Below are 27,212 nucleotides of genomic sequence, written 5' to 3' on the forward strand. Positions count from 1 at the left end.
TTAAATAGAGTTTTAATAGCTGTAAACAATGAAATATTCAAAGAGAAATTTGTATCAAATTCAAAAAGCTGATACTTACAAAAAAAAAAGTTTTGGTAATTCCCATACATGCATTTGGACTATGCACATGCTTTCATGTGTCATTACAAAGTGGAAATTCCTCTGGAGTGGTATGGGGAATCTCTGTCAGCCATTAGGCCCTTGAATCCCACTTGGTATGGTGACATGAACTCTCTCCTATCCTTCCCACAGGCACCTGTCTAGAGGTCAGGGGTCATCCTGTTAGGGGTAATCCCCACAGTAACCTGACCACGCCAGTGGGTAATGGCAACCAAACATGTAATAGTGGACCAGACTGCCCTCCTAATACTCCCACTAATCACATTTTAATTGAATTCCAGTGAACATGTAAAAACCTGGTTCAGTTTTGTTTTTTCATTTTCCTAACAGATGTCCCTGTGATCCCTGTAAAGTGATCTGTGGTGGTGACGTCTTCTGTTTGGTAACACATGAATTGGCTGATCTGGAACGGAGAAAACAGAACCATGTGCTTCTCCTTAGGATGGATCCCATTAGGACTGAGGAGTGGGTGTGTGATTCATGCAGAGTAGAGTTGTGAGAGTTATGATATGTGGAATTTCATTGGAATCCCACATATCTTTTGTCACTTATTATGATTCCAAAAGCCTCAAAGTATCATTATCAAATGAGTTTTTTCCTACTGGAAATATATGTTTTCAGCCTTACATTAAACTGGGTACAATCTCAACATGATCTTTCAGCATGTGCCCACAGCATTTTTTGATCGAGTTTAAACTGTTTGCAGCTACTGATTGATGCATGCACTTGTTTTTGTACATGTAGGAATTTGCCTTGCACTTTGAGTTTCCATTGTGGAGACCAGCAGACCATGAGGCAAACCATAAAGTCAATGTAAATTTTGGCATCACTATGAATTCCTTTAAACAATGCCAGTCATTTAGAGTCTTTAAATAAAACTAAAATCAAGACTTTTGCTGCCCCACTCTAGAAAATGCTTTTCTGACTTACAAATCTAATTACAGGATTCCAGTGATTAAAACTACTAGTCATATAAAGCCAAAGCCAGTCAACAAAAAGGAGTTCTTTGGAGCAATGTCTGCATGTTATCTATTGTTACAGGAGTCTTTGTGGATGTGCACATAAGTGGGCAAGGTCTGGTTTTACAGCCCCGCAGAGCTCTATGGTTGACTTTACCATAGAAGTCACCCATACAAACTTTCCAGCATATGTGCACTACTTGCATATGCGGCTCCTTGTCTGCTATATAGACTTTGGTCACAGCATTTCAAAATCAGGAGGGGAACTGATGGTGAGGTCTTGAGAAAATGTCAATAGACTATGTGCACGTTAGCATATGCTTCTTCCGGTGCGGAAACTCCTGTGGGGAGCTTTGTTTCCGGTGTCCTATTCGCGCCCTGTTTACGGTCCAAAACAAGTTAAGCAAATGAATGAATCAAGCGGCGATTTACATTTCTATAGATGTCTTGGGCATTTACCCAATATATCTGTAAATGACGTTCATCGACTTGTCGATATTCCCCCCGCCTCAGAGCAAAAGAGAAAAGGGATTCAAATGTTATATTTCTCAGTATCTGTAAACAGCTGCCCCTCGTTTATCACGGGTGTTATGTTCTAAAAATAACCAGCGATAGGTGAAATCAAGTAGCCAACTACTTATATTTTTTTATTTTTTGACGGTGCAAAACATTTCGTGGACATACAGCACTGCACTTCAGAGTCACACTGCTAGCGATCGATGCAGCGATTCTGTACCGTACAGGACAATGTGACATAAAAAAAAGCATGCAAACTTGCACTAAAAATCTGCGAAACAGCGAGGTGAAAGGTGAACCGCGTTATAGCGAGGGACCACTGTAATTTTGAAGGTAAGTCACAACATACCTTTCGTAAATACTAATGTATAGAAACCCTTACCAGCAATCATTCATTTTTTGTGTGGCTTTTTTTTCGTGGTTTGTTAACATGCTGTGTAGGTGTGTACTTGACTAGCTGATATCGACATAACGGGGAAACATCTGGTTTGACTATTCTTCACCTGTAGTTTGAATGCTGAGCATTTTCCTGTTTAAATCATAATAACTGTCACTATACAGAGATGTGCTTCTGAATGTGGACGACGTGTCTTCCGATTCTGTAATGCAGTTCTGCTTGTGTTGAGTGATGTAAACAACTGATCGATCTAAACTCTTTAAACGTCAAAACTGGTCATTAGATTTTTTATGATACAACAGTGGTGAGTGTTCCCACCTTCTGCTCTTTTTTTTGCACATGTCGAGGAGCGTGTCAGGCTACATTTCACTGTGTGTTATACTTGTATAACTATGCATGTGACAAATAAAGAACCTTGAACCCTTTGAACCCTTGTAACTTAACGCGATCTTTCCGTTTTCGAGTTTTGGACATGATTTTGGAGTATATCTTCGCAGTAGCGATTGACCGCAAAGTAAAGCTACCGGAAATGTACAACCCCACATCTGGTCTCAAACCAGGAAGTTAGCATTTTCTCGTGCACAGGGTCTATTGAAGAAGATCCATTATTCCATCATATTGTGGGCAGAGGAAATTTATTTTAAATCATAGTGCCAATAGGTAATCTGAATTTTCAGATCTAGCTATTATCAAAGCACCAAATGTAGAAGCAGGCAATGATTTCATTCTAACACAGCAATTTTGCCAAAGCTTTGAGGCATCTTTCTAACTTTTGTCTTCTTTGGACTTCTATGCAAGAAGCACCCTGGGTAGCTGCAATGTGCTCTGTGAATTTGTCAGCCACGTGCATACAACCCCACTGCATTTTTCATATGTAATCAAAAATGATTACATATCATCAGTTTTGTGATAACCACTTCTTTTTTTTTTTTTCAATTCACAAGTGAGAGCTATTCAAGTGTTCTATTTTGGTTTACAAAGCATACTGTAAAAGTGGACATTTTCAGGGATCAAAATGCTTTTTCTATTAGCTTCTACCCACATCACAAAACCAGCAGCCTCATGCTAAAAAAGGGGGATCCACCAACAGCTCCAGCTCTGATTAACTACCACAACCAGAATAAGTTTTATGTCTGCAGCCCACTTGTCTGTTACTGAGAGCTAAATCGAAAGCCTGCTCTGTTATTAGAGCCAATGTGCTTTTGAGGAAAACAAAATCTGACTGTGAGCTTAAAAAGAGGTTGTCTCATTTGATCATTTATTACACATTTTAAGTGGTTTGGAAATAACCGAGGCCAGCATGGTCTACATCTCTAATTGGTGCTCTTTTTCTCCCATTAGTACATCCAGACTTGTGATCCCACTAAAACAGGCAAGAGAAGAAAAAAAATCGTTTCCCCAAACAAAGCGTTTGTCATCAGTTTGCAGTTGCTCTGTTTGCAAGCATGGTTCAGATTTGCTTCTATGTGCAGCTGTCACTGAGCCTGTTGGATGTCCTGGACCCCAAACACACAAACCAGAAGAGATTAGTGTGCCATGTCAACCCACTGCTTCTGCAGATGGCACGGATGCTTTTAGCCTACTCCCTGTAGACAGCCACTCATTGATCTTTCATACTAAACTCCCCACAGCAGGACTCTTGATACTGTTTTATTTATCATTCTGGCATTTACTATCAGGGCCAATAAAGTTTGACATGTGTGGATTTTAACAGTAGGGGGCACTGCGGTTTCTGTACAACATGCTGGGTGTGTGTGTGTGTGGGGGGGGGGGGGGGGGGGGGTAGATTTATAGCCTGGTAGCCAAACCTGTCACCTACAGTAATACCTCCCATGTCTGTCTTTCTTTCCGTCTGCCTCTAGACCCAATTCCCCAGGTCCAAATCTAACCTATAATTCACTAGTGTTGTCTCTCACCTTGACGTACACCTAGTAAACTTGTAAAACATTCCAGTGGGATTTGCTCCAATTTTAATAACTGAACATTTCAGGCCATGTGGGGGGGGAAAGGAGATATCAGTTACTGGTTTTTTAAGGGCCCTGGCACAGGCTCCAGGAACCCTTAAGCTCCAGCCAAGAGACCTCATCCAAAACCAACACAAGGGACAAGAAGGCAATTCTGAAAATGCAGTTTTCAGTTTCTGCACATATTTTCCACGGGTGACACAGTGAAGCTGACCATGATGAAATTTGGTCCTGGCTCCACTCCAGGACATTACCTGCGTGAGTGTCAGGTGATAGCCTCCCTAATTACGCTGGAAGGGAAACAAGAGAATCCTTTTCGTTGAGATTTCACAGAGCCCCCAGCACTAGTAAATGCGTTGCTCCTGTGGTAAAATGTGATCTTTCGGCTAATGAAGGACACGCTTCATTTCCTTAACGGAATCACCTTCTAGTTCTGGCCTCTAGGGGGAGCTTAGCCACTTTTTCTTGTTTTTACTGCATCGGGCACTGGCAAGAGTTTAGGCGAACCTTTGTGAGCAAGTACTGATTTATGGCCCAGGCTTGAGGTGTGCATCTCTCTAGGGGTAATCAGCCTGCCCGGACAGAAGTTTGTGTGAACAGTGGCTCTAAGACATCACTGACACTCTGTCCAACCACTGGACCAAGAACCACTGATTGGAGTCTGCGGTCTGTGGTGTGTGAGTCTCATAGACACACCACAGCAGACTAAAGCTCTTAATCACTGGGTCTTGGTCCAGTCCATGCCCCCATGTTCCAGAGTTGAGTGACGCGCTGCCTGCAGAGCACTCATTAGAATCTATGTTTCACAAGCAGAGCAGGGATAGTAAATCGTTCAGGCCTCAATGTTGTTATAGCTGGCCCTAACAAGCCACTCTCTGTCTACTTTATTTGAGTTAAAAAGTGGATTTCATGTAGGCTTTGGCAACTTTGAGAAATTATGACAAACAATGGAAACTATTGCTGTAAGGGACAAGACCACAACATGATGAAAACTTGTTCAAAATATCAAAGATGCCCTTTATGTTTTCGAGCCCTGTCCTACTTAGAGACTGACAGAAACATCATTTGACAACAAAAACATCCCATTTATGTTTTCAATAACATCAGAAAGAGGAAGTGCACTGTGGGAATACTTTGTACTTTTGGGAGGGTGACATGTGATCACTCATCACATGGTCAAGGGCCCTACTCCAGTACTGGGTTAACTGAATTCTCCCTATGGCCCTGCTCTTAAATCAGATCTGCTTTAAGAAAATGCTACATCTAAGGGACTTTATCCCATGTCTAACTACCTGGTCTTTTGTTTGCTCATGTTTTCCTTTTCCTCTGTGGTATGGCTGGCTCTGACCGTGTAATAGAGTGCATATTGGCCAAGTGAGGCAGCCTGCTGTGACCAGATCAGATGTGTGCTCCTGATTATGAAACTCCCTTTTAGGCACTGACAGACATGGTAATAAATGTGTCCATAAATTGAATTTGGGGCTTTCGAAAAGGGGCAGGAATATCTAAGGAGCATTTCAGCTGATTGTCTCCAGCCGACATGGCAGCGCTTCAGTGGGATTCTGGGGGGAAAACTGATCCTGCTGTGGTGCAGTTGGAGGGCTGGGTGTGTGTGTGTGTGTGTGTGTGTGGGGGGGGGGGGTGGCGCAAGGGGGTGCGGGATGGATGTCCAGCCAAGCAAAATAAAGACTGCTTTATTGCTATTCAGAAAATCATTTGATTGAGTTTGCACAGAGAGGAAGACGCAGAAGGGTCTGCAGGAGTGTATATGTATTTTTAAGGTTGTGTGTGTTTCAGTGTTATTGTATTCATGTGTGTGTGTTTGTAGTTCCTTTCCTTCTGAACAAGTTTCCAAGTTATTCCACAAGCTTTAAAGGGATGTATGGCAAACCTAATGTTTCTTAAATGCTACTGTTTACAAAAAAAAACTAGTGACACTGAGTGAAGTGGTGTTGACAGGAGAAGTAGGTTAGGGTTCGAACAGAGTCTTTTAAATTTCATTCCTTTCCATCAGTATCCACATCAGTATCTAGCATTCTGCCAAGAACAGTGCAAGCTTGTGGGTCAAAAATGAATGGATCCAGTGAGGGAGAAAGTTACCTAACAACATAATACAATGTATACATAGGTTTTATACAGCATTTATGTTTCTCATTAAAAAAGCATGGCAATTAAAATCGATGCAAGGAAGCTGAAAGAGAATCAGTAGGCTTTTGATGCAAGTGCAAACTGTTCTGTTAGATATTGAGGAGGCTCCTTTCGATGTGGAGGAACAGTGGCTCTACTCTGAGCCCCTCCCAGATGACTAAACTTCTCACCCTATCTCTAAGGAAGAGGCCAGGGACCCTTTGGAGGAAGCTAATTTCTGCCCCAAGAGCACCAGCAAATCTGAAACAGAATGGCTAAAAAAAAAGAAGAAGAAAATAATCAAGGTTTTCCAATGGTCAAGTCAAAGTCCAGACCTCAAGCCAGTTGAAATCCTGTGGCAGGACCCTAAAAGAGTTGTATATAAACCTACAAACCTCAAAGATCTTAAGTAACATTGTAAAGAAGAGTAGACCAAAATTCCCCCACAAAGATATGGAGCCTAAAGTCATAGTAAAAAAAAGATTACTTTAAGTTCTTGAAGTTTTTGCATCTGGTTCTGTAAGCTACTGAATCATAGCATGTACTTCTTTTTTTCACTTACTGCTTTTGCATTTTGGCTTGTTTTTTGTTAAATAAATAATGACTAAATAATGTATTTACCTAATTTTGAGACCCGGTGAGAATAAGGCACTGTGTCAGTGGCTGCTGAAATGCATATATTTAGCCTGGACAGTCATGAGGGAGGGACGCAACTTCTCAGAGTAGTGTGACACACGTAACTCAGCCACCAAGAGTCACACATCCCTATGTGTTTGCCAGGCCTATCCTTTTGGGCTTGATTTTCAGGGAGATGTGAAGTTACGGGTCTGAAAGGTTCTCTTGGGGCAGAGGGCACCTAAGTCCTAGCCAGAGAACACATAGAAGAAGTCAGAGCCCCATGTTAGTTTGCCAGTCCACTGGCAGTCTAACATGTTGTTGTGAAACTGTTATCCTTCATTATTTATTCACTATAGACATCTGTATTGGTAAAGGAAAGGAGATTCAGGGTGTGATTTTTATCTCAGCCCTCTCACCTTCCCTTTGCTTCTCACTCTACTTCTTTCCCCCCTGACTGTCTAATTTTCCTTTATCTATCTGTCAGTCACTTAGTCTGTCCCATTTCGTCTTGTTCCATCTCTTTCATTCTTCCTCCATCTGTCTATCCTGCCTTTCTTTGAAATGTTATGATTCACTGGCTGTGATCTCTGTGAGCTGTCTCCTTGAAGTCTGCGTGTCTCCTGAGTGCAACCACAGAATGGTACATCACTTATATTCCATGTAATTTCCTGGGTTTTATAAGGTACATTTACTTACCCTACAATGGTGAGGACTGTTCTTTTCTACAGAGTTCAGAGTGTCTGTCTCTTACACCAAGGCCTTGTTCATGGAAACCATTATCTGGTATGGAAATGTGCCAAGATTAGGCTACAAAGTTTGTCTCTTGGCAACGTTTTTAAACTTGGATTAATACAAAGAAAAAAAATCACAGAGTTTGAATTATAATATGTCACGATAAAGCAAACGTATCATACTTACTTTTTCCAGAAGATAAACTCCAGCATGGTAGTAGCACAAAGGTACAGAGAAATAAACGGATATTTTCTTGTAATGAAAAACACATATTTTAAAGATGCTTTAATAAAAGTATCACATCCAAGCTAATAACTTTACTAAAGAAATCAAGGAATGTGCACTGATAAGCTGCAGGAAATCCTGTTAGGCAACAAAAGTTGTTTATTTTTTTCCATAATTCTCCATTGAAACCTAAACCCATTAAAATACCTCCACCTATGTTACCTTTGCTCTTTGCAACATTGCAGATGGGCTCAATTACACTGTTATTCTTACTTATGCTTCTCTCTCATTCTCTCGCAAGCCCCCTCAATAAAAAGAGGCCAATAAATCACTTAGCTGTCTCTGTGGGTTTGGGGTATTGGTGTTGGAGTGAGCTGTCCTACCAGTCCAGCTGAACAGACATGACTCTCAAAGCACCAAAAACCCCTTCCCCACTCCCCTTGCTCAAAAAAACCAACATGGTGAAAATTACATTTTGGTCGAAGTGTCTAATAAATCTTGGCCGAACGGGGCTGCAGAAGTGGAAAAAGGCCTTCCATGGCGGCTACCCTCTCAGTGATGTGGATCCTGTGCTGAGGGAAAGGGGAAGCCACATAAGAGGAGGTTTGTGTTAGCACAGGGTAGATGAGGTGCAAAGGGAGTCAGTGGGAGGATACAAGGCCTAAAGGTTCTTGTGGATTATAGGGAGTGATAACTCTAATGTTGAATGTGTGCGTGTAAGGCGAGCAGCTCTTGAGATTTGTGTTCAGATAACAGAGGCCTATTATGATCTGTAATTTCAAAGGCAATGTGGATGTGTTACTTTCAGAGAAGACGAGAGTCCCAAATTGTTTCTCATGAAGAAAGTATGATGATTTAATCTTGTAACTTAAGAAAACAATTAAGAAGTTTTCCTTTTAAATCAACAGTCTTATGAACTTGCTCGTATTCTTAAGAACCACATATTGTTTTGAGGGTAACCTTTAAGAGTGACCCCATTAACAACATCTTTAGGCAGCTGCTCTGGTGTACATCGTTCATATAGTTGCTGGGTATTGCCATTACCTTGCGGCTTATTTCAAATTACTGCGGCAAGCACACATGGTTGATCTCTGCTGGTTTTCCATTTCTGGGGCCTGTTTGATGGGAACAACTTCTGTAATGCCATCAGCAGCCTGTCAAGGCTAATTAAAACACACATCTACAAATCTGCCAGCAATTACTACACTCAGAAACATTTGGTGCCAGTCACAAATTTTAGGTAGAAAAGACTGTGTTTACCATGATAGCTTTTCATTTCACAGAGCATTCCCACAAAAACAAACACTGGTTAGAGCTTTGTTTGATACAGCAGTGTTCATATTTATTTTGCCATTTAAATGTTATAAAAATGTAGGCATTGGGAGACATGATAATGGAATCCAGGTTCTGGCTTTATTTAATTTGTAGCTCTGCTGAGAGTCATCTTATTTTAGATTATAGCCCTGTGTAAACTGTGCTGCTTGTGTTTCTCTGAGTTATATTGTGTAAGAGTGTTGTTTCCGTCATCTGGATGTGCTTTGCTGTCCTCAACAGAGCATACTCCTTATCTGAATCACTCCCAACCCACAATCTCATGATCATGCGGTTCATCTACTTTGCCCAATGACAAAAACAGCAAACTGGGTCATTAGTATGCAAATGTAGATATGTAATTTGAAGTTCCCTGTCTTTTGCATACTGTTGATAGCACAGGTGGAAGTGCATCCATGCAAAACTATTTCATATTTCAGATTCATCAGTTGTCATTTAAACTGTGATCACAATAGGCTCTCGTAGGCAGGATTCACTGTATTATTATGGTGAAAGTGTGCTGAGTATTGCTGTACATCGCGGCCAACAAGCACAGACCCACAAGCAAATAAATGTAAATATATGGACACTACCAATAGTTATAACTGACAATTTTGATTTCCTTGATTAGCTTTGCACATTGCAACAAAAGGTTATCACCAAAATGTTTCACTGGTGAATTTTAAGTGTTACTCCTCATGCTTTTTGGTGAAAAATGCATTTTACTGCTGAAAATTCTAGATGCCCAGGCTGGCTTATACTAATTTATACAATTTTTCCATGCTTGTGCCTTAACTTACTTTTGTGATACAAGAGGGACATTTGAGTTTCTTTTTCTAGACATTCCAAATTCCAGGCACTTTTAGATAAAACACTTCCAGCTTATAAATGATGTCCCAACATATTTGCATTTTCCATTCCTTTAAAATATTCACTTATTTCTCTACATCACAGTAGTAGGTATTCACTGCCATTGATGGCTAAAGTAGGTACTTTTGTTATTGGTCACATACTGCGTTACATTTTAGCAGTCTTTTTTGTGCATTTTCCAGCATGATTAGTTCTAAGTAAGTCCCCAGTCCCAGGTGATGGCTGGTTACCAGCCATTAGCTCATCAGGTAGCTCACATGGTCACTTGGTTCCACAAGAGATCTTTAGCATGCAGCTAGCATTCTTGCCATTCTAGATGGTTACAAACCAGCCGTGCTCAGTTCCATACCGTAATGTCAGTTATTCTTACTCTCTGAGGTGGAAAGTGTAGTTACCTCACAGTAGTTACCTCCTATAAAACTTAGTTAGTAAGGAGTTATAGGAATTTGTTGATAATTACTGCATTTATTTACTGATTTATCTAAATCCATGTATCTAGTTGAAGAAATTTTGATTTGTGTAGTGTGGGGATGAACAAAAGTATTTTACCAGCATAATATAATCTGCAGTATGATCATTGCTTTAACAATGTAACAGATAGCTTTAAGATGGCCTTAAGATGTTCATGCATACTGTTATCATATTAACCTTGTATTTCAGATGCAGTTACAATTATTTTATACACATTGCATATCTGTGCTTATTTTGATTTGGTGTTCGGTTCATTAAGGGTCTTAAGCTTCACTGGCGTGACTGTCCAGGTGATACATGCTGAGGGAAACTAGAACATAGAAGAAAGTGCAATACATGCTTACAAAACACTTATATCAGGTTATTTCTATTATCTTTTATATGTTTATGTTCTTGGATTGAGTTTTAAGTAGTACTAGTTGGTTGAAAGCATTTATTCAGTTTATATTCTATCTTTAGTTTGAGTACATTGTGACACATTTGGCAGGGGCCTCTGTTTGTCTGTGAGCGTTAGTAGGTGAGAGGTTAGTCATGTCTGGTTGTAACTGCGAAATTGTCTCTGTAAAAGAGGAACCGTTCCTTGTTGTCTCTGAGAATAAGGAACGAGGTCTTGCAGGATGAGTGGCTGAACGAGAAGTCAAAAGGTTGACCGGAGGAATCGGCCATGAAAATAGAAGATGATGTCCTTTCGAACTGTGTTAAAAGTCATTGTGGTTTTGATCTGATCTATGTATAAAATGTATCTGTGACGTATGAGGGGGCGTCATTAATCAAACCCTGATGCTATAAAATAATTGTTTGTGCTTTGATTAAGTTGAAGATCAATTATTAATATTAAAATCATCATTTGACTTCACTCGGCCGGATCAGTGTGGTTATTCTTCGATCACCTCTTGTACCCTTCCTCAATATTGAACCCTTAACAGTAGGTACTGGCTGGTCTTTCAAAATGAGCAGTTGTAGATTAGTCATAAATAAATTATTTGACAATGGTATATATATTAAATGGCTGCCTTATTTCAAGATGTATTTTTTCCTTTTTTGATTTGGTGAAATATAATATTATCTGTCAGCTATCTTCACCGATTAAAATATTTTAAAGTATGGGGGCCTAACTCATTTTGAATTTGAAATATAGCCCAATGAACCCCATAAATTACAAGAATAAATTTAAGGCATATGTGATATTTTAACAGTCTCAATACCTCTACATTACAAAATTTCATCCCAGATCAATGTGGGTGCATAATTGTGTTGTTAGTGTAATAAAACAGAATTGTATTAGTTTAAGACATAATTCATATGTATATTGATCAAATGGTAATTATTTTAAATTCATAAATATAACTCACTTGATAATTCCTCATTCTGAAACTGGACAGAAAGGCCAGTTGCTATTTTTAGGGAACAGTGGAAGCCTGAAGATTATCTCTGGCTGCCACAGGGCAGAGAGGGAGGAACTGGATTATTCTGGCTGTTGAGGAACACCTGTCTGTCACTGGTGGATCTCCTCCTACTAAACCTCAGATGGGTTTTGGGCATAGAAGGCCTTTGTCATTCTCTCCATTAAGTCTAATGCTTTTTTTTTTTCTATCTTAACCATTTCCCCCCCTATTCCCTTACCCTGCATGTCTGGCATTCTTTAGGGGTGGCTGGGTGGTGCTGGAGTGGGAGGGTTCAGAAGGGGAAAAGGTACTCAAACAGTTTAGTTGGATGGCCAGCTGTGTACCAGCTGTGTGCCAGTGGAACACTGAGCAGCGTGGAGAAAGGCCTATTATCTCCCACACGCACACACTCTCTCTCGCCTTTCACATCCTCAAACCGAGGCCCACCGAAATCAGGCAGACAGATTCTGCTAAAACCATCACTCATCCTTATATATGCATGTGGTCTCCTCCTGCACACACCCACTCAAACCCATTTATTCCAAGTAATGTGCACAGAGTTATTTTTCCTTGTCTTTCACTGTTTTTAAACACACACACACACACACACACACACACACACACACACACACACACACACACACACACACACACACACACACACACACACACACAAAGAAGACCCAAGAGCTTCTGTGCCATGTGTCACTGCTTCAGGACTAAACAAGTCATTAGACCATGGGTCGAATCATCCGTACACATGGTCTTATCTGTCGGCTCTCAGTCTATTGCACAGCGGCTGGACGCCTCTCACTGCTGGTAGGATATGAGCAATTAGCAAGAAAGACCTTTTAGTTCTGCCAGCTGATTTGTGGCCAGCTTTTGCATATGCCTGTAATTCACTCTGACATTTCATCTCCTCACTTGTCACAGTCTTTATTGTGTATAACCACAATATAAACAATAATGATGAAGTAATAATCAAATCGGAGGCAATATAATCATTTTGTTTTCCCCTGCGCCAATGTCCACTGGTTGAACCTGTGGGAGACAGCTGATAAGTGAACGTTCTTGAGGGGAGTGGAGGTCTCAGGAGAGCAAGTAGAGGCAGTCGGGGGAGTCTTCCCAAGTCAGCCCAGGGGAAATGGATGACAGTTACACTACCCTCTGGCCAATTAACTGTCATTCTAGCTGTTGGTTTAACTTGCTGACCTTACCTCTTCTCTTCTGTTTGTCTTATCATTTCCGGAAAAAAGGGCCTCATCTGTGTATGTAAAGTGGACTGGTGACCTTCAGGGAAGGGGAACAAAGGTCACAGTTCATCCACTGTATATTTCTTTCAAGTGAATGCAAATATGCTGAGAAGTCTTCTGGGAAATTGGGGGTGTAGGAAGAAAAAAGTCCTTTGGGACTGAAAGAGCGCTATCTGTTATTACTTCCAATTACTTCCCAATCTCCTGCTCTATCTACCTGTAAAATGACATTAGATATGCCTGTTCTCATGGTCTTTTTACAGATGAAGTCTGTGCTTCTCAGTGATGAGACTCATGGGAACTCAAGGTCCATATTAGTTGCCCTTAAAGTCATCAGCTGGCTGAACATATTCACAGATCTCAGGAACCAGAGTTAATTTCCTCAAGAATTGCATGGGTTTTGTCTTTCAGAGGAAGTGTTGACATTAGTAGGAGAAAACTGAATGCGGCTACCACGTTTGTCTCTGAGTGAGCGTGGGTTTGAGTCTGATGTATGAATAGGGGTACAGTTCCAGTGAGCGCTGCTGTCTTAGCATGACAACAGAAGGAGGCGGGTCATGCTGGGCCTTCTAGAAGGGAAGACAGTGACAAGGTGCCCACCCCTCTCTATTTGTGAGAGCGCCCCTTCATTGTGTCCAGTTCCAGCCAAGGGACAAAACTTAAGAATCTACACAGCTGGGGGTGGCATGGAGCATTCATACTTCACTGAATACTTGACTTGTTCAGACACTTTTCTACCCTGTATCTCACAAGAACCTGCTTCCTACTTCCCATTCTAACTCTAAAAAGAGGGTAAAATTAGGTAGACATTTTTAGTTTTTATTTCCTAAATTAGGTCTTTAAAGGATTGCTGGAGGAACTCATGTAATTCTTAATACAGCAAGAAATATTCCTCATCACATGTTCATTGGTTGGCTGTAATTATGTGATGTATTTTGTGACTCTAAATGCACAGTTCAGTATCTATATGATGTTTAGCACTGCCTCTAAACACTGTGTGTAAAGTCATTTTGTCTTGTGAAGGCGTGACTCCATAATCTAAATTATTTCAGTAACAGGAGGAAATCTTAGTTATTATTCTACTTGGCAATTTAGGCGACTCTGGTTGTGACAAACCATCATTTTTAATTTGTCTCTATGATATCTTAAGGCAACTTGTTTTAAATACATGAGGGAGATTTCTCAGAACTACATGAGAGAGCTGACTGAGAACAGAATTTGGCTCAAGAATCCTCCTTCGATATGCATTTCGTTACTGTGTCAAAAACAAGGCACCAATCTGTCCACATGGCACAACTGAATCACTCTTTCGTTTGCTAATAAATGCTAACGAAACAGCTGCAAACAGGAAGGCACACAAACACACATGTGCATGCGTGCATGCATGCATGCACATGCACACACACATGTCGTAGCATAGTTCTTCCCACTGCTAATTTGCATGGTAGTGCCATTATCTGGCTGTGAGGTGTCACGCTGGACTGGCTGACAATGCACATAACAACAAGTTTATCTAAGCACAAAGAAAGTTGAGAAGAATAGAGTACTTTCTCTGTCTCTTCTTTTCCTCTGCCTTTAGCACATATATTTCAAACTCCCTATGGAGTACGAGGAAGCATGTCACACAGCCTTAAACTGCATGATAGACTGGCAAATCCATTATTTATACCCCTACTAAAACCCACTGTAAACACTCTCTATAAACATATATTTACTGTTTTAGCACTGTGCCTTTCTTAGTCTGTCTCTCGTGTCTCTCATTCTCTGCCTTGTTCACTGACTTTCTGTTTTCATTTTTTCTTAATATAAAATGTGTTTATTTTTACTAAATTTGTTCTAAATTACTGTAACCAAATGTATGACTGCGGTCTTGGCCAGGTCTTCCTTGGAAACAAGATCTGCGCTCTCAGTGGGACTTACTTGGTTAAGTCAAAATAAAATACAAAGGTTGAGCTGCTTGTCAGAATTCATTAATAGTAACGGATATTGGATTCTATGCAGACACATTACTGCAGACTTTCAAGCGTGGTAGATTGTGGAGCGTATCGGTTGAGCTGAAGAGAATCAATACCGGGGTTTACAACTTAGACACTGGTAGGCATCATCATTACACAGTGAAGCCCTCTCACCTGCTATTATCGACCTCCCTCTCAGGTTTACATGGCTTGTCTGGTGATGTCATATATGACTGTATAGGTGTGTCTGGTTTGTAGCAGCAAAGCAAACAGAATCTGTCTGGGTCATGCAGTAATGTGCTGGGATGTGAATAGGCCTATCTGTGATATCCGTGCTTGGATAAATCACTTGTGGTGGGATATTGCAAAATACGGCATGGTGATAAGTTGGAGCAGTCGTGTCCAGTGCTGGTAAAGTCTCTCTTGTTCCTGTGTTGTGCTGATAAGTGGGCTCAGCTCTCGGTAGTTAAATAATTTCCTGTACACCCTTTACCCCCTTCCCTAACACCTAACAGTAGTTCTCCAGAGCAATGATTAACCAGCAAGCTGTTTGATACACATACCTACCACATGCAAGCTTAGACTTACCCAAACACACATTTATGTAGTAGTTTCTTTATATTGAATATTTTGTGTGTTTTTTATTCATTATGTCTATTAAAAGTACAGGAAAGGCAAGGCACAAGATGGTCAGGTATCGTGGTACCTTGGTTTCAGAGTGATCATGCAAGTCACCCTGGTGAGAAAAAAAGGAGAGAACAATTTCTTCTTTTTATTATTATTATACAGAGAAAATTACAAATTTCTATCATAATACGCACACAAACTGCTATAGTGTGTCATATCGCATAAACTAGGTGCAGAATAAAGCAGTCATCACTTAATTTCTGATACACAGTCTGTTAAAGATCTTCCATGAATAATCAGTCAATTTCATTTAGCCGTAAACTGTTAGCAGGAATCCAAATCAATCCAGCTTCTCATATTACCCAGGAGAGATGTATTAAAGAGGCTCATATTGGCAGGCACAAAAGTGAAAACAGTATATAAAAAGAAGCTCATATCTGCAGTGTGGGGCTCTGATACGGAGGTGATGGATATATTCAGTTTGAGGTTGTGAAAATGAACTCAAACTAAAGGGGATGTGGATCAAAGAGAGGGACAGCACCAGTGATCATCGTTAGACTTCCTGCACACCCCCGCCCCCTCCTCGCCTTCCTTTACATTACCATTATTAAAAAGGAGAGGACTCTCTTAATAAAGTCTATTAATCACACCAGGGGAGTCGGTTCATCGGTTCACCCTCTCGCGAGGGTCTCTAATCAATCAAGCTTGCTGGTAATGTATTCATGGGAGATGTAAGAAAGGACTTGTTTGACAGTGTTCCAAGGAGGAAGAATTTATTAAGTTCCCTTCAGCAGTCAACCAATCCTAAGGACTCATGAATACACCCCTACCTTACCCCACCCTTGTCTTCTTCGCCTGGTACTGTGAATAAAAGAGCCTTCATAATGTATGAAGTCTGTACAAATATTGGAAACGTCCAAAATATGTCCTCTCATTAACAGTGATGAGTGAAAGCTGGAGTATTGGCATTTGTCAGATACCCTCAGAGTGTAAAGGCACTGTTGTACAAGGCCTCTGCTGTGTCGGGTGATGTAGAGACATCACTCTTATGCGATCCTCTCAAAAGCTGGAGAAAATGTGTCTTATTAGTTCACATGAGGTGGTGAAATTCTGTGCTACACCGCTGACTAATGTACAAAGCTAGGAAAGGACAGGGCTGATGGTTTGCTGGGCCTCTGTTAGTGACGTGTGAGTGGAGAAGGTGTGGAGTGGGGACATCAGGCTGGTAAAATTGTGCAGCTGTTGGAAGCAGCTTTGAGGCCCAGCCTTTTTTTTTTCAAGCCCACCCCTTTGCTTATCTCCTTGGCCAAGGCTTTACTGGCAGATTAACAGAGTGAAGAAATGTTGGAGTACACATTTTCCCCGGAAACTTAAAATAAATTCCTTTAATAATTCAGTAAAAACACTGCTCCTGCAATTTCTTTTTACACAGTTATATAAAGAGTATTCACAAATGTTGGCACATACTACGTTTTTTGTGACACTGAAAAAAAAAGGTTAGGAATATGTACTTACTCGGGCTGAAACATGATTTATAGAAGAGGGGGCATAAAAAAGCCCTTGCTGCTTTTGCTTTGTCCTGAGGAAGAAGTGCAGGAAGGCTATGCTTGGCTTCAAAGCTGCATTTCCATAATTGCCCTGTAACTCGGGCCTGTATGAGGATCTGAAAGGGGCTGAGAAAAGCACAATCTTTCAGCTGGGTGAACGGCAAAAGCCCCGTCGCCTCTCCCTCTGGCCAGTCGCCCTGTTACCCCCTTCCCCACTTGTTGCCTTTCGGATTCAGTGAAAGAATTCCTCTCTCTAACCTCGATCAACAAAAGGCATGAAATCAGTGCCCTCCCTCTCTCCCGCTTCGGGCCTAGAGAATGTCACTCCGTCTGGGCCTTTTGTCCTTTGCACAACCAAGGGAAACACAACAACCCCTCTCTCCCTGCTCCCTGGCTATTCTTTAACATGTTGCTGTGCACTTTCACTTAGATTCTCAATAATGAATGTGCCATAAAACATGCAGGAGACACAGAAGTAGCATATCATTGAAAGGGCTAAAACTGAGCTCTCACGTTCTCTCCTCTCAGCTCTAGAGTGCAATTTCTTTTACAAGTTGCTATGGTGTGTTGTGGACTGTAGGCTTGTATGTGAAGGCATGTGGTGTGTGGAACATGTGTTCCTGAGAGCAGATCACCGCTCCTCCTGCAGTCAGCTCAGCGTTTGCAAAAGGGCAGCCCCTCTCATAGACTGGGCAAGCACTGGGTGTGGGCGCGGTCGACAGTGGCTCATAAAAGGATTAGGCCGCCACACAAAGATAGTGGGCTGCTTCTAACCCTGACTAGGTCTACAAAGGAGGTGACATTTGTATGTCTCTGTGGCAGGAGGGGGTGTGGCAGAATGGTCCAGGCTGGGGCGTGAAGGAGGAGGAGGTGGCACTGGTGGTGGAGTTACAATGACAGAAGGGTTGGATGAGGTGAAAACACAAGAGTGACCCTCTTTATTCGCAGCGGCCTCTTCTTTCACATGGCACCTCTGGTCCCCTCCAATGGGTTGCTCTAGTGTTTATTTACTCCATGGTTTCTCCCTATTCACACGTGGCCCTCTGATGGCTCCATTGGCCAGACCCTTTCAGCGTGCACCTTTCCCCAGATCAATGAATGCTTCGAAAGACAGATTAGATTTCCTTTTAATGATTCCATCTTTCTCAGATTTTTTTCCCCACTCTAAATGGCTGTCCGAGAGTGCATTACTTGTTTCCTCATGTATGTAGTCCTGTCTTAGCATATCGAGGGCAAAAGCGAGCAGCACTCAGCAGCGAACAATGTAAGCAATTAGATGGGAAATGAAATACAATTTATTTTCACTGTGTCAAAAGCATATGTGTTTCCCCGTCTTTATAATATTTATCAGTTAGTGTATGATTACAAGACAGAGAGCATAATTAAGACAATATTGCCTTATAATATGGGAAATCTCAAATCAGGTTAAGTATTTTTTTTATCTATATGCAGCCTAATTACACAAATTTGCCTAAAGAGATCATTTATAATACAAGTTTCTTTAGACCCCTGATTTTGAAAAAAAAAAAAAGATGTCATATTTGCTTCTAATTTTTCTTTTTCAATTATAACTTCTTGGCTTTTCTTACAGCCTTTTGTTGAGTAGATTAGCCTGCGTTTTGTTGGGGGAGTTCAGTACTGCAGAGCTACAGTGTGCCTCACACCCTCTGAGCATTTAACACAGCATGGACCTTAGAAATAAGAAGAGGAGTCAGTGTTGATTATTGCTCATTAGCCAAGAGAACATCCACTTAATGTGCAAGGAAACGAGTGACACACCATGCCCCACTGGAAATGGTCCCTGTGTAGCTCTGCACAAAATGTTAGCTAATGCATTCCATTTGCTCTTTGTTACCAGGAGCAGGTTGGACACCTTTGGTGACATAAGCAGGCATGATTACTTTGTTTCTGCATAGGCATTTTAATCCCTAATTTCATGCACTGATCAGAGGAGAGGCCCTGAGCTCTAGACATGATCACTGGCCCTTCAGTAGCATTTCAGCTGAATTCTCATGATCAAGAGGAGTCTAGTCACGGGCCCTTAGGAGGAAACATCCTGTGAACTGTGAGGAAATAAGCATCGTTTTTTTATGATAAGGTTCAATGCGTTTACATGGAGCTAGCTGTCTTTGCAGGAAGCCATTTATTTGTGTACTCTTTTTTAAATATATAAACTGATGCAGATCTTCAACAATCGTTTAATTAAATGTATTTTATTCATGGACATTCATTGTCAGGCTTTTTAAAGGTTTAGTTTGTTTTTCATTGTAATATCTTGGAGCATTTAAAAAAAACCAAAGTTATCCTAGTATTATATAATCATGAACTTTCAGTCTGAGTGCGATGACGATTTCTTTAATTAAAAAACGAGAAATAAGTTGTTTTTTTTTAAGAGATTGCATCAATGAGCTGGCTGATGCCTCTTATGAATATGCATCGCGTGGTTAGATGTGGCTCTCAAGAAAGATAATTGATTACACAGGAAGGCAACATGGTGAGAAGAGTTCCAGAGCTGCTAAAGGCTCCGGAGCCTTTCTCTTGGCTAAGTTGTGGTTTGTTTAAAGCACATCCCAAACCTAGAGAGGATACGGCTCGAGCGAATCAGCGCTTTTCGTCTGCTTTTCCTGCCCTGAATGGAATTGAAAGGGTGCACTAAACGGTTAGACTCTGACTGGCCAGCTGAATCTGCTATGTGTTAAAAAATCTATAAAAATATAAACGCAATAATAAATGAAATCCCTTTTAAATGTCAGCATTGGTATTATTTTATTATTAACTGGGATAGTGTGACAGTCTACGCCGATCTCATAAAATAAACTTTAAAAAATTAGTTTGAAATAAATAATGCAAAATCTTCCTTCCTTAGACTTTCAGAACTTAACAACAATTTGGAGGAAATTGAATAGGTTAATAAAATATATTTTCATTCGCGTGTGTGTTTTCTTTCTTCATATTTAACTAAAAAAAAATCTGTTTACATTTAAAATCAACATCGTAACAAACTAAAACAAACAACGGAAAAACAAGCAAAAAAATAAATAACTACAAACAAACAGACAAGAAAAAAAACAAATGGAATTTGTTATAAACCGCATCTCACATATCGCGAAATACTTAAATTGAGGCTATGGCAGTCGTAAAAGGTTAAAAAAACAAACAAACAATCAAAATCAAATAAAAAAAAGGAAGAATTTGATCTATATACCATCCGTAACTGTTTTCTTTATTGCACTTTAAATATATGGCTCGTGCACGAAAAGGTGCTGTTTGCCACCTCAAATGGAAATGCCCCTTTTTGTTTCATTAAATAATTTGGAACGTTTAGGGCAAAAATAGAATTTTTACATAAAAGGTCACACACGCACGTTAAAATATTAAAAACAAATGCAGCGCACTCTGAGGAACTGCTGCAAATGGACGTTCTAAAAATAATACAAAGACTTCAAAACGGGTCTGAAAGGTATTTTCTTGTGACAGGATTATAACTGAAAAATGTTGCTATCGAATTTTAAATCGAACTGATGGATTAATTAGAAATTGATATAAAAAAAAGGTTAGCAGTTTAGCTGAATGAGTGTCAGTGCATCAGAACACTGGCGACTGCAAGTGACTGTAGAGGGAGCTCCAACACTAAGTTTACATAAACTTCCTCTGATAAGGGCTCACACATGCAAATGATCTCATCACGGGCAAACAAAATAAATGATGTTATTATTAGTCATACGGCCACGATATATTACAATTATACCATAGAGCAGCATAAGCTGTGGAAAATGTATGATATATGTGAAGAGCAAAATCATTACAAATTGAGCATGATGAGATCTGGGAGTTGCACTGCCAAGCCAAAATCCACCTTCAGGATCAATTGAGCCATTATGACCAAGTACCAGCGATGCTTTAACAGTCGTTCATTACTTAAAGTCTCTCGATAGACGATAATTTCTGGTGAAAATGAATGAAAGAATTATTCGAAATATTAATGCGCCCGCTACAGCTCTATAGGGATAATCTCACAACATTAATATCCAAATCTATGCCGCAATACTGGCTAATTAGCCTTAAGTCCCGCCACTATATAAAGTGTGATAAATCCCTCTCGAATATATACTTATCACAGCCACGGAGGATGAAGTCTGTACCCCGGGCTGTCCAGTAACACACATACAAAAAACCAAAGCAATGCATTTCAACATGCAATGCACAGTAACAGCCACCATCAAAAGCAGCTGTCAAAATACCTCGGCCAAGAAAAAAAAACAATCTTATTGTTTGGTTTTTTTGTTGTTGTTTTTTTTAAGTTGCAGCAGTTCATTTATTAGCCAAAATATAGACTTTCTTGTACAATTTGGTTCACAAGTATGTACATATTCTTAACTTTATATACAAAACATTTCAACATCAAATCCTCACAGAACTTACAAAAAGAAAGAAAGAAAAAAACTCACAGACTACAGGTTCATAGATTATTACATTAGCAGTTTTACACAGGACATGCTTACAATGTAAGTATACAGAGATGTATTATTCTTATATTACATTCCATATTCAAATTAAAATTAAAGAAGAAAGAGGGTGGGTGAGGGTTTATGGAAAGAGCCAAAAGAACCGTGGCTGGTTCTGAGGTCTAGTTGGTTCTGAGGCCTGAAATACACAGGGGTACAACAAAATGTAACAAAAAATGTAGAAGAAAAACAACAACACTAATAATAGTCTCACGAAGAGTGAAAACATAAAGTGATATAAAAGTGACAATTGCCTTTCAAAAACGAACCTGGAGTGAATTTGCATTGAGCTCATTTGCATGACTGAACAAGTTAGTGTAACATAGGCCTTGAAGAAATAACCCAAGCGCACACAGACGCATGAAAAAAATGAAACAAAGCTAATTTGGGTAAATGTGGCATTTTAAACTAAAATGTGATATTGCATTAAATGAAAATTCCCAAATGTCATTAACTGACAGCCTCGTTATCTTTGAACTGCGTGGAAAGCTGTTAAAAACAGCTTTTTCTCTGCATCCAAGGCACTAGATCTCTCTGAAGCTGCAGCAAAGAAAATCAAAATGCGTTAATTGAACTTCCTTTGATCAGAGCTCATCCTGGGTTTATGGGAATATAATGTTAAAACGACGTGATTTAATGGGTTGAGGACTTAATGTAAACCATAATACAGGCGCATGGACCTCAAAATAAAGTAGACGACGTAACAGCAACTCAAGAAATAAAGGGGGCATCTTAAGAAGAGTTTTCGCCAATTTCAATGTTTTTTTTTTCCTTAAACACTTCCTGATGAGGTTTTTTCTTAACCCTCCCGGACAAGCTGTTACACACACACAGGCACACATCGCACACACTGTATTCTGCTGTAACATTAACACTGGTTATCTGCGTGGCCTAGGCAGAAAAAATATCCATGAACAGGCAAAGAAGGCAAAAGAAGGTCTAAAATAAAATAAATGAAATTAACTAGTGTCTTTGTTTTGTAGTTATTTATACATGCGCGTCTCAGTGACGAGGACATGTACCTGTGACTGAAGTCTCTGAACTATGACTCTTGTCCTCCGTTTGCCTGCTGCTGTAGAGGGCCAGGCCGGTGGCAGTGGCCTGGTTCGCCAGTCCCAGATAATGATTTGAGTTCAGTAAAGCCAGCTGGTGGGCCGAAAAGGCTCGGTTCGTCCAGTTCTGGATTTTCCCAACCGGACAAGAAGAGATAAGTCTGTGAGGAGCGATTATGGTCTGAGCGGCCGGCCCTGCGGAGTTGCTGCCGTTCATTTGCGGTGATTTACGTGGATTGTCTGGGGCCGTAGCTGTCTCTGCCAAAGACCAGATTTTTGGTTTTTGGGCTGGGACGGGGTTGTTTTCTGAGGGCGGTGAGCTCACGGATACAGAGTTCAGTTTGAGCTGTTCCCCGTTTGGCTGGGACGTTTTCATGTCCAAAGAGTGGTGACGGTGATTGTGGAAATGCTCTGCTCCTCTCTGTACGTCTTTGCCCTCCTTCCCCACAGCCTTTAGAAACCTCTGGTCGGGCCCTTGTAAATCCTCATAGCCGTCAGAAATCTCAGAGTCACTCCTCCCGTCGAGTTTAATATCTGAATGCAGGTCGTCCTGGTCGTCCAAGTCGTCCTTGTTCTCAATATTTTCCGTGTCGATGTTCTCCAAGTCGATCTCCTCCTCATCCTCTCTCTTGTCCCCCTCCCCCCCTTCGTGATCGCTGGTGTAAACATTTCCTTCTTCGTCCGTGCGGTTCCGGGGGGTCCAGGTCATCTTGTTCTCCTTCTTTAGCCTCCTCCGGGCGTTGGCAAACCAGGTGGACACCTGGGTGAGGGTCATTTTGGTGATAATGGCCAGCATGATCTTCTCACCCTTGGTTGGGTAGGGGTTCTTGCGGTGCTCACTCAGCCAGGCCTTCAGGGTGCTGGTGCTCTCCCTGGTGGCGTTTTTGGGTCTGGATGGGTCACCGAATTGATATTGGCCATATGGGTAAAAGGCAGGGTGATGGTGAGCAAACCCGGGGTGCTGGACACCGGGACTGTCTTTCAGTTCATACTGAGCACCCTGTAAAAACAAAGAATCGACGCGTAAGAGGGATTAGACATATTATATCAATACCATCAAGTAGTTTGTGTGGAAATGTTTACATTGCGCAAAATCCTCTCTAGCTATCAAGAAATAAAGACAAAAGTGTGATTCTTAATAAAGTGTAAACAAACTAAAAGATTCAAGTGTTTTGCAGTGGAATTAAATCACCAAGCGCAGATGAAAGGGGGAACAGTAATTTCTTAGTTTAACAAACACTTCCGAAGTGAAACATTTACTATTACACACTATTCTCCACCTTTACCTGTAACCTCCCACATTACATTGCATCATTTTTTTTCGTTACTATCAGTTTCCGGAATTTATGTGCTAAATGCGCATAAAAGGCTTAAAGCGCACTGTTAATGTGTCACTTTGTATCCACTTTTAACCATATTTTACAAACTACTCAGTTACAAAGTTCAACGCGGCGTTCTAAAACTTTAAACTTAAAAGGAATAAAGTTATCCCAGTGTCATGTGTAGCTTACGTTTCGACAAAAAGTTTTTAGATAACTTAAGCGAAAGGAGAACAACTCACCAACTGATTGAAAATTGATATATCGTTTGTGTAGGGGAGAAACGCTCCATAGCCTTGCGCTGCTGCGGCGAAAGGAGATCCATACATAGTCGAGAGGACGTTGGAAAGTGCCCCGGACGGACTGAGCTCTGTCCCGGCTCGGGCATTGTTGGCGATCCCCTGGCGCTCCGGCGGGTATATCGGTCGGATGTACTGATATCCCAGCTGAGGGAAAGACATGGTGGTAGGAAAAGGGAAAAAGGTCTGCTGCAATCACACAAAGCAATGGAATTGCCTCGATATCCACTTTTACAGTGTGAGCATGTGAGCAACAAAAGGTGCAAGCAAGGGAAGTCTATATTTCCTCGGGAACAGCCAGTGTAAACGATCCGGTTGCGCCCCTTATTTCTTCCTCCTCTTCTTCTTTCCACCCTCACTTCCCTATTGATCTGGATGGACTAAGGTCAGGTCCTTACAGATTGCTTTAGATTATTGGGACTCCCTTTCTCAGATTGACATTTTTAGTCGTTTAGAAGCCCCTCCTATTTCTCAAATCTCACCCCACTCATACAAACCACACACCAAACACACTCTCTCTCTCCCTCCCTCCCTCTCTCCCTCTGTGTCTCTCTCCCTCTCTTTCGGATAAGTGCACTGACGTCGCGAGCTCTTATTTGAATGGGGTTTCAAATCTCATTTTATGGCTCGCCAATCTATTTCATTTGCTATTTGTTCGCGTCTGGCCTAAACCGCAATTTTTGTATTAATTCGCACAATTTGACCACGCGGATACACGTAAGCAGTTTGCTGATTAACTTTTTTTGGGCTACAATTTGCTTTTAATATAAAATCACAGAAGAAAGTTTTCACTGGAGACTCAAACTTGGAGACTCAGCTACGAAAGGGTATCGGTTAAAACTCTAAAATCAGAACGTAAAATTAAGTTTATAACCACTTTTAAGTCGTTTTTTTTTTCATTTTTCTTTTTCCTTTTGAATTGCCACACACTAAAAATACAATAACCAATGCAAGGGAGCTAATAACAAGTAGAAAAAATAGTACTTATTAATAACAAATGCCTGTCGGACTAGGGTTCGAGCAATGTGTTTCCAATTACCGGCTTCAAATGCCCCCGGATCACAGGTTACGCACACTTTTTTATTTATCGCTTCATCGCTGCGTGCAAGCTGTGTTTTCTTACACCGATTTGAGGTGTTATGTTCTCTTGGTGGCATGAGACTCGGCGTAAAGTAATTCTTTAATCTGAGACATCAAACGAGTCGCATGAAACTACTTGACATCAAAAGAGACGCTGATGATGGGCGCATTATGCTGTTAATGAAGACTAAGTGTAAAGTAACAACAGTCATAACAAACATTAGAGTGGATTCGGCTGGAAAGATGTTTATTCTGGGACACGACACTACACGAGAGGGAAATAAATGAAAAAAAAAAAAAAAGAAGAAGCTAAAAACAAGACCGAATTATTAGAAAACAACAACAACAATAACAACAAACTAATAATATTAATAATCAAAATCAAAATAACAACAATAATAATAATTTTGAACATGATGAGATTGAGTGACTATTCAGTGGTTTTAAATAAACACTTTTAATCCACTAAAACGCAAAACGGTCATCCGGCCATACTGCACCTTAAAGTAATCCATTTGATAATTTTCATACGACCGGATGTTTCTTGTTACTCGTGCGGATTAAAACAAAACAAGAGAGTCAGAATTGAAATTCCATGAATCAATAAATAAAATGTGTAAGGGGCAACCCTAATCGCCTTTCAATCCGCCTTTGTAGCACCATCTGTTTTGTTAATCATTTGCAAAACAACTACAAAAAGTTGAATTATTATTTCGAACACTTTATTTAAATATGGTATAAATCTTTATGTATTATTGACAGCGAGATAAAATCCCATCAATCTCTTCAGTTTTGATAATGCGATCCGGGTTTCCAAGAACTCTGAACTTGTATAAACCTTTAATCTTCTTTGGAAGCAGATAGTTATCATTGTCTGGGAGGGATAATAACAGCTATAATTTCTTATATAGAGCTACCCATAAGGATACGCCTTGTTTCTGTTAAACTCTGTCCTGAATCTGTGTGTGTTCTTCGCCGACATCCACCACAACCCGGATTATGGGGTTATTAATTACAACGGCTTTCTGGTGCCATCCGACTGGAATGGTAATCACTACATAGCAGTCAATAGCACGTTCACACTTAACACACACACTCGTGCGCGCAGACACACATCACATCGACCTGCAAACTGAGGGGTCTAGACAGTGAAGTGAGGGCAAAGATAAGTGGAAGGTATAAGGAATACTTTGACGCACAACGGTGTAACAGCACGAATAAGGTAAAGCTTAAAAATGAAAAAAAAAAAAAAAAAAAAGCAAGTTCAAACACCATATTGCAGAATGAAAACCATGTGTGTGCGCGGGCGTGTGTGTATGACTAAATGAGAGCGAGCGAGCGACAGAGGAAGGGAGAGAGAGAGCCAGCGAGAGAGAGAGAGAGTCGTAATAGCTGAACGTTAGAAGTGAGGATATAAATCCAGAAAGTCCAGCGAGGTGTCTGTCTCCTGCTGTCCGCTAAGCAGCACCCAGAGTCCGGATGGACACGTGTCTCATCCCCGGACTACTTTAACTCGAACCCCCCCTTCCCCCTCATCCCTCCACTCACCCGCCACACACACACACACACACACACACACACACACACACACACACACACACACACACACACACACACACACCCCTCTATACCCACACCGAGGGCTGTGATTTATTGCCTCAAATCAAACACCACGCACTAACTTAACACTTTCTCACCGACCTGGGAAACTGGCGTAGCCATAAAAGCATTAAGACGCTGCTCCCTTCTCTCCTAAAAAAACAGAGAGAGTCTTGCTAAACAGTAAACTAACCTCTGCTTGACTTCCGTCTAAACACAAGCAAACACGCGTACTAGGCCAAAGCACAGCGATATACCTGCAAAAGCAGATAATTTTATGC

The 27,212-nt window shown here is 40.8% G+C and overlaps 1 protein-coding gene across 3 annotated transcripts; it reads right to left on the reverse strand.

Moving 5' to 3' along the window:
- Positions 1-20,604: 20,604 nt before the first annotated feature.
- On the reverse strand, positions 20,605-24,678 carry irx3a (iroquois homeobox 3a). 3 transcript variants are annotated; one of them, XM_082522650.1, is made up of 3 exons: positions 24,196-24,678; positions 22,605-23,634; positions 20,605-22,116 (listed from the first exon to the last, which is right to left on the reverse strand). In XM_082522650.1, the coding sequence occupies exons 1-3, from the start codon at positions 24,412-24,414 to the stop codon at positions 22,049-22,051; spliced, it is 1,317 nt and encodes a 438-aa protein (XP_082378776.1). In that variant the 5' UTR covers positions 24,415-24,678; the 3' UTR covers positions 20,605-22,048. The 3 variants fall into 3 exon arrangements, with proteins under 3 accessions (XP_082378776.1, XP_082378775.1, XP_082378774.1); XM_082522649.1 differs by having other exon boundaries at positions 20,607-21,721; positions 24,196-24,677; XM_082522648.1 differs by lacking the exon at positions 20,605-22,116 and having other exon boundaries at positions 22,122-23,634; positions 24,196-24,677.
- Positions 24,679-27,212: the final 2,534 nt, after the last annotated feature.

This window comes from Aulonocara stuartgranti (assembly GCF_965226115.1).
Source record: "Aulonocara stuartgranti genome assembly, chromosome: 1".
NCBI classification, from domain to species: Eukaryota; Metazoa; Chordata; class Actinopteri; order Cichliformes; family Cichlidae; genus Aulonocara; species Aulonocara stuartgranti.